Consider the following 8,429-nt stretch of genomic DNA (forward strand, 5'->3'; position numbering starts at 1 on the left):
ACCCACCAGTCAAAGTTTGCCCACAGGGTTGGGGGAATTACGGTAATTTGGGCTCTGACCTACCAGCTCTTCCCCATCCCTGGAATATATATCCCATGAGAAGTGGTAGGTACTCACTCTCTTTATGTAAAAATGTCTTTGGTTGTTGTTGTTTTTCCAAATTTGCCAGTTTTGAGTATTGTATGTTGCCTGTCTCAAAGTACTGAAATTTAAATTATGTCGACCCATCCTCAAAGTTTTAACTGAACATTTATAATAGCTTAGTGACAACATATTTTTAAGGCCTTTTTTGAATGGCTGGTTTTATATTTATGCTGCACAAGGTAGAAATCCTAAATAAAACTGTGGTAAATTATGGTGAGATAAATTAGTTGTTGCAGTAAACAACTAATTATTTCTTCAGAGTTTTTTATGTGTTGCCTTGTAGGCCTCAGTAACTGAACTGAACCGATCTTTCTAAAACTAAAAAATATATATTAATTATCCAGTTATGGAATGTAGGTGTATTGGTATGATGCATTGAAAAATCCAAAGGAAAATATTCTGATTGGCCAATCAGCTTCATTTTAATTGTGTACATACATGGACTTCTGCTGACATAGTCATATTTCAGTAAAAGTTTTTTAAAAATCTAGTAGAACTGGGCTGATAATGTTGCTGATCATTCACCCCTCCTTATGCCGCTCAAGCTCATAACAAACGTTTTGCCGCATCTAAAAGCTCTACTTACCTTAAGGCTGTTTATCTCTGAAACTGCAGTGTGGGTTTTAGCTAATGTTGAAATGCATGAGTATGAAAATGACCATTTATGATGTACTAATTCCTAGAGGCAGGGTGCCTATCACTGCTATCTGTTAATAAAGCTTATTTTCCTGTCTCTCTCAGAGGCTTAGTTCACTGTCCTACAAATCTCGAGAAGAAGACCCATCTCTTACAGAAGACGAGGTGAGTTTCTTTTTGCATGAAATTTAATAATTCTGCATAAGTGCTGCATCATTAAGAAGGTCTGAGAATGGTGGGCAAATCTGTGCAGTAAAAGATGCCCCCCCCCTCCAATGCAAAGGATTATTTTTGTTGGGCGCACATGGAAATCTGAAATCTGTAGCATTTTCCGTGTTTTATAGTGAAGCAAGGCATTCTCTGTAAGAGGGGCTCACCTCTGGCAATTTAAGAAGCATCAGCCTGGTACAGAATCATAGAATTGTAAAGTTGGAAGGGACATCTAATCCAGCCCCCCCCCCCTGCAATGCAGGAATCACAACTACAGCATCCCTGACAGATGGCCACCCAGCCTCTGTTTACAAGCTTCCAATGAAAGAGTCTACCACTTTACCAGGAAACTGTGGTTTAATCTCTTGACTTCAAACCATGATATCAAAACTTGGAGGAAGCCCACAAACATGGTGCTCATCCTTAATCCAACAAACCATGGTTTATTGGGCCATAAATGTTTATGACTGATTCAGCCTATATACTACAGCCTATATACCACAGCATAAGGGAGCTGGGCATGTTTAGCCTGGAGAAGAGGAGGTTAAGGGGTGATATGATAGCCATGTTCAAATATATAAAAGGATGTCACATAGAGGAGGGAGAAAGGTTGTTTTCTGCTGCTCCAGAGAAGCGGACATGGAGCAATGGATCCAAACTACAAGAAAGAAGATTCCACCTAAACATTAGGAAGAACTTCCTGACAGTAAGAGCTGTTTGACAGTGGAATTTGCTGCCAAAGAGTGTGGTGGAATCTCCTTCTTTGGAGGTCTTTAAGCAGAGGCTTGACAACCATATGTCAGGAGTGCTCTGATGGTGTTTCCTGCTTGGCAGGGGGTTGGACTCGATGGCCCTTGTGGTCTCTTCCAACTCTATGATTCTATGATTCTATATTTCTCAGTGAATAATGAAGCCATAGTATGAACAATCGGTTTGCTATTTTCATGTATTTAATTCTTCCCCTTTCCCACCCTCCTCTAGATTTCAGCAATGTACTCTTCTGTAAACAAACCAGGCCAGGCCACCAGAGCACTGGAGTCTACATACACCTGCATTCCTGAAATTGTACCTCAGAAGTCGCCATCTATTTGCAGTGGTCTTTATGCCAGTGTGAAGGACTTGGAAAATACCCCAAACCTTACCACCATGCCTCAGTCAACAGACAGACTAAATGGGGAATTAGAGCCAGACTATGAAGCGATTCAGACTATAAACCGTGAGGAAGACAGAAATGTTTTGGTACTGAACAACAGCCAATCAATCCTCCCACAAGAGAATGACTATGAGAGTATTGGGGATTTGCAACAGACCAAGGACATCACGAGGCTTTAACTATGTAAGATGCAAGACTCTGGGAACTGATGATTGGCTGTATTTCAGAAGACCCAAGGTGGATTCACAGTCAACATTTTATCACTTACAAGCTTGACTGACAGCTTAGCATACAAAATTATCTCCACTGAAAACAAAAAGTATTTCACGTCAAGTGAAATGAAAGCTCTGCCTGAAATGTTTGATAAGCTATTGTCTGCTTTACACATGGAAATCACCTTCTAGATGTAACCTCACTATGGGGAGAAAGCAAGGGATATTGCTCCTTCTGAAGAACAGTGAAAGGCAAAGGGGAAGAAAAGAGGTTTTTTTAAAAAAAACAAAAAACCTAAAAACACAACACTTAGAATGCTTTGCCAAGATATGTGATGCCATTTGACTGCTCTTGTAGGTACTGGTTACCACCATAAAGTATAGATATGATCAAAGCTGATGGTATTGGAAAGGCTTCCATAGAGAGAGCTAGTATTTGGTAAAAAGAGTTTAATGTTTGCCACTTGCTCTGTGTGTGTGTGTGTGTCCATGCCTGTGTTATATGCATGCATGCACGCACACGCACACACACACACACAATTTTATTTTTCTTTAAAAGGGTATTTTGTCATCTATTGCGGGGGGGAGTGGACAAGTTGTAAATTCTCTTAGGATATTTTCACACATGCACCATTTGTAGTGTTTGGCATGCATCGTATTGTTTCACTGTGTATACATGCCAGCTTCCAAACAGCTAATTTGCAGCAACATGCTTAATGCAACCATGGAGACTTTTGTCATTGTAAGTCAACAAGGAAGCCTGACCTTAATCTTATGCTTCAGCTTTTGTCTTGCTCTGCAGAGGTGGGAAAATGCTAGGAGAGGGCAGGGAGATGGTATTTTGGGAAATCTGCACATCACGTTTTGAGGAACTACAGTTAAATATTGTTGAACGTGGTTTTCACTTTTGTTTGCTGTACTGCATACAGCATGTGGCCCTTTAGTTGGTGATGGACTGGAAAATCCCATCATCCCTAATCATTTTCCACGCTGGCTGGAGTCCACAACATTGGGAAATGGGGAGTGTCCCTGGACTATAATATGGTACTGTCGTTCACAAGTGATCTATTCCCACAATGATTGAATAAAACTTGTAGAAACCATTTCTTATCCCCTGTAAAAGTACACTATGATTTATTTGCATTTAGAACCTCTATTTTCTTAATGGAGATACAACTATAATGCTTTAAAGTTTAGGATTTAATACACGTACACATCCTACCTTTCACTCACAATCACTTTGCTTTTGAAACGTACTGCATTTCATTGTTTCCCCAAATAGGTGGCAACATTTGCATCAAGTGTGCATCCCACATAGAAAGGTACTAGATGCAATCTTAAGAAATATCATTTTTTTAACAAATGAAAGGGGGTAAGTAAAACATTAGACATGGAGTTAATTAGTGAGCAGGTTCAGAGATGATTTCAGAGTATTCAGTATACTGAAGTGTAAAGCAAACTGTAAACACTAAGATGTTTAATTAAGATGAATGTTAATGCACACAAGGAAAAATAATCCTTACAGATTCAAGATTACTCTCACTAATTTACAGTTTCCATTATTCTCAGAATTACTCTGGACAACATTCACACTTGCTAAACCAATTTAAAGCGGAAGCCAACTTCTTTATATTCAGGCAAGACTGGAAAGTTTTGAAGTAGCAACCAAAGCACACGGCAAGAAGTTTTTTGTTTTTTTAAACAGGCTGCTGAGAGTCATTTGTTTTTCACATGTGTTGCTGCTTATGTTTCTGCCCCCCCCAGACCCATATAGGAAAAATACAATGTGTGAAGTGTCTGTCCATGAGAAAACATGCTTTGTATAAACAAACAGATGTCAACTTCCAAAATGTTGCATGTCTTGCTTGCTGATCCTCTTTCTACCACCCCCTCTCTATTACCTTACCACTACGCTTAACTTTTGTATACATACAGCATCCTCCCTAATGCTTTGTTCACTTGATTCATTCAGTTTGCAAAAGGAGTAGCTGCAAATGTATTGTTGCATTTATAATAGTATTTGTGGTGCTATGCTGTAAAATGTGAAGGAGAGTCACACATCTCCAAACATTCAGACGCGTGTGGTGGACTTGGTTTAGACAGCTGCAACTGGGTGAAATAGCCCTAAGTAATTAGTGTTTCCAGGCACTTGGAAAGATTTGCTTTTTTTTAATGCATATCCATTATTTAGATTGTTTTGGACATCTGGTTCAAATTTCCAGAAGATGCCTTGTAGCTGACTTGCAGCCTTAGCCTTAGCACCCATTCAAGTTTTTGTGTAAGAACTAATGATAACATCAATTGCCATGTGATAGCTTAGCTGCATTAACCTGCTATCACAAGTTGTTGCTATATGAATTGGGTACCCATTCAAGTAGAGGCCATTTCAAATGCTTTATGCAGCAGCAGTAATTGTCCCCATGGAGTAAAGAGTTTTCATACTGCTATCATATTTCTGGTATCAGCTACAGTGGCATGCCATTAAGTGGACTTTCTCTGCTTTGGTGGTGATCTATGTGCTAAGCCAACACTACATGTCATCACTATTGTCTAGATTACCTCTTATGTGGAGGCTGTTTCATGTGGCAGTCATAATATTTATACCAGCCTTTAAACAAAACTTGAAGTACAAGCACACAAGCCCTTAGGGTGGTATTCAGTGAAGTTTTACTCAGAGAAGGCCCACTGAAATTAAGGAACACGACTTATCCACACTTACTTTTTGCCCTATCCTTTCCAGGCACACTTTAAAGCTCTGCTTTTCATATAAGAATAGACCTGTAGAGTTAGAAGGGACCCTGAGGATCATCTAGTCCAACCCCCTGCAATGCAGGAATATGCAGCTGTCCCATACGGGGATCAAACCTGCAACCTTGGCGTTATCAGCACTGTGCTCTAACCAACTGCACTATCCAGGCTTGTTAACTAATTGACCTATCCAGACTGCACACTCGTTCCAGAGCTTTCCCTGTGGAAACCTGCTCTTTTAAGCTGTAGTGCCACAAACAGCAATTCGAGTTTTCTGTGGATTGCTGTTTGCTCTGATTCAGCATTAGAGAGCAGGTTTTCATAGGGAAAGCCCTGGGGGTGGGAGGAAACAGAGCACTCATGTGGAGCTTTAAAGCATGGGCTGTGCCTGGAAATTGCAGAGGAAAGGTAAGTGTGGGTAAGCCCTAAATTAGGTCCCCTAATTTCTATGGGTTTACCCTGAGTAAAATTTATTTGAATACCAATGCCTGGTATTAGCATCACTCAACCAATTACTGTGGCATTCCAGATAGATATGCCTGTTTATCTATTTGGAATTTAAGAATCTTTGTTTGTGAATGATTAGAACAATATTTTCCTGGAAGCCCTAATAAGGTATGTGCAAAAAAGCTGACAGTGAAGAAGATCCCTGCTGTGGGGATTGTAATACCAGGTTCCAGGATTCAAACTTCTCTTTTGTTAAGGCTAGCTCTTCTCTGGTGGCAAGTAGGTGTATTTCAGCCACCGTGTTGCTCAGGACATAAAACACCGTGCCTTTAGAAATCCACCTTCTATGAAGTCTTCTGGTTTCCTGGACAGTTTCTCTTCATCAAAAGTATACGAGGTGCTTTCTCTTTAATTTTTCTAAGGTGCTTAATTAAATATCCTGAAAAGCTACTTCCTTGTATATGTTGCTGGAAGCTAATGTTTCTAGAAGGAACACTTTGTTTCCTCTAGAAATGTCTACTTTGCTTAAGCTTGGAATCCCATATGCTCAAGATGGACTCAACAGGCTGGAATGACTGACTTGAACCAATTGAGGCAGATTTTTTGTGTTGAAAACTGACTACTGTATCTCTCTCCACCTGATGTTGAGTTGTATATTGCCAATGTGTCATTCTGTGTTTGTATTAATTGTGTGGAGTAATGTTTTGGTGTAAGAGAAAGATAGAACAAGCCACCTAACTAACCTTTGAATAGGCAGGCGCGCACACACACACACACTTACTTACACAAGCTATATCTGTGCAAAAGTTTTTTCAAGGACTTAGATCTACTCAATTCCATTTGATGCTCTGAATTGAGACCATGTTAGTTTTGCCAGCTGCATGCCAAAAGCCAGCTTTAGCAGTATATGTAGTACTTGCTGCATTTTCCATAATATATCAGGAATTTGCTCCTCTACAGAAACATTTCTGAATGAGCACTTTTTAAACACAATGTTAAAGTTGTATCTTCTAGCATGAATGGGTATAATTAACATATATAGTCTCATAAGAAGTACCACATTTATCTTAGCAAAAATACAGAAGGGTTAACTTGTTGCTACATACAGAGTTAAGGTTAAGTTAATCACTCAAGAATCTCATCATATTAGCAGTCATCAAGAAGTCGTCTGTGTGCGTACACATTTCGTCCCCAGTATTCTATGACTTTTTAATACTATCTTACAGTGAGATAGCATGGAAATAATGGTCTGTTCTTTGCTTTTGAAAGGTGCTATGCCAAATAAGGTACAGTTTTTAAAAATAGTGCATTTATGTATTTTAAATTGTGTTGTGCATCTACAGCCACAGGTGATGCTTTAGAGTTCGGTAACCAGTTTTATTGAGAATAATTTTCCAGCAATCTCCTGAACTGGTCAATGAACTCAGTCTTGTCTACAGTTCTTTGTGCATGTTGATACACACAAGGATTTGCTGAATGAGCAGTCTACCTTTCGTTATGATGGATGGGATAGAAATGCATGTCCAAAGGAATGCATGCATTATCAGCTTCCTCCATTCAAATGAATGGTGGACAATGGTTTACAACCCAAGAAGTGGTTTTACAGCTGAGCTTTTGGGATTGCAAACAATTGCTCACTTGCATCACTGACTGTAATGGGGTCTAAGTGCTAAATCGCAGCTGCTGTGAATAGAAATCACTAATCATTTTTACTACTGTAGCAATTTCTTATACAATAGGTGAGGCTTTTTTCACAGCCTGTCTGGTTATGGTTTTATAATCTATGGAGTTTTATACACTGAGCAAGCAGGCAGTAAAGTAGTTTCATTTTCAGAAATTATACACCACAAATTGCAGCTTGGAATAATTCTAGGTCTTGTTCTACTTTTAAAATAATTCATCATCATGACTAAGGTATGGTTATATCAGTGGATAAATGCAATGAAGTTCCCTTAAATATTTCTTGTAATTGTATGTACAGTCTGATGTAATTTAGCGATTCTGTTTTCCTAATATTGTTCATTTAGTATTCCTAGCCAATTTAACATTTGGCTGCTGAAAGCACAGTAGGCAATTATGTTTATTGACTGTAAATAAGGACAAACTTCTGTATAACTGCATTGGAACAAGCAAGTGTGGCTTAAGAAATACAGTTCAGTGATATATATATATATAACACTTTATTTATGTATTGCAGTACCCTCGCCCTATCGTATCAGTGGATAAATCCCTTCATTTTCTTACTTTGCAAAAGGTCTTTGTGTGTTCCCATTTCAAAAGGCAGATCATAAGGCATATGGAGTGCTATTTTTCCAGAAAAAGAGGCACCGGAACTCACCATGAATGTCTTGTTCTCTTATAATTGCAATAGCGCCTACCAGAGAGGTCCCAGAACTGAGTTCCACTGAGTTCCAGCTGGAAAAAAAGCCCTAGGCATATGACTTGTGGATTGTTAGAGATCTATGTAAATAGTGTTTAAAGGGATAAAGGTTTTGTACAGAGATGAAACACATATCCAAAACCCCACTATGGAAACTATATTTAAAACCCACTTAATAGTGTGGAATAAAGTACAATGAAAATTGCTTAAGGGAATGCATGCATCTTTTTCTTTTTCTAGGAGTTTTCACAATTCTTTTGACTCCTTTTTATAGAACATGAATAAGAGCATTCATAAATACATTTTCATGAGTTTGTTTATTTAAAAGTTTAATAGTTCATCTGCACTAATAAAAGCAAGAAGTATTATGCTCTTAATCGAGAACGAAAGGTAAGTGGTGAGGTAACAAAGTTTGCTGATGATTGTAAATTGTTCAGGGTAGTTATAGCAAAAAAAAGAGATGTAAGGCGCTCCAAAAAGATCTCTCCGAACTGGGTGA

General features: G+C 38.8%; 1 protein-coding gene across 8 annotated transcripts in view; it reads left to right on the top strand.

Annotated features, from left to right (window-relative positions):
- PAG1 (phosphoprotein membrane anchor with glycosphingolipid microdomains 1) overlaps positions 1-8,140 on the top strand; it is a 103,718-nt gene extending 95,578 nt beyond the window's left edge. For all 8 annotated transcript variants that reach the window (XM_083451252.1, XM_083451255.1, XM_083451257.1 and 5 more), the window contains 2 exons: positions 886-945; positions 1,972-8,140. In XM_083451252.1, the coding sequence (XP_083307378.1) occupies positions 886-945; positions 1,972-2,322 (411 nt within the window). In that variant the 3' untranslated portion in view covers positions 2,323-8,140. The remainder of the gene's footprint in view (positions 1-885; positions 946-1,971) is intronic.
- The last annotated feature ends 289 nt before the right edge of the window (positions 8,141-8,429 follow it).

The sequence above is a fragment of the Podarcis tiliguerta genome, assembly GCF_965153285.1.
Source record: "Podarcis tiliguerta genome assembly, chromosome: 7".
Taxonomy (NCBI): Eukaryota; Metazoa; Chordata; class Lepidosauria; order Squamata; family Lacertidae; genus Podarcis; species Podarcis tiliguerta.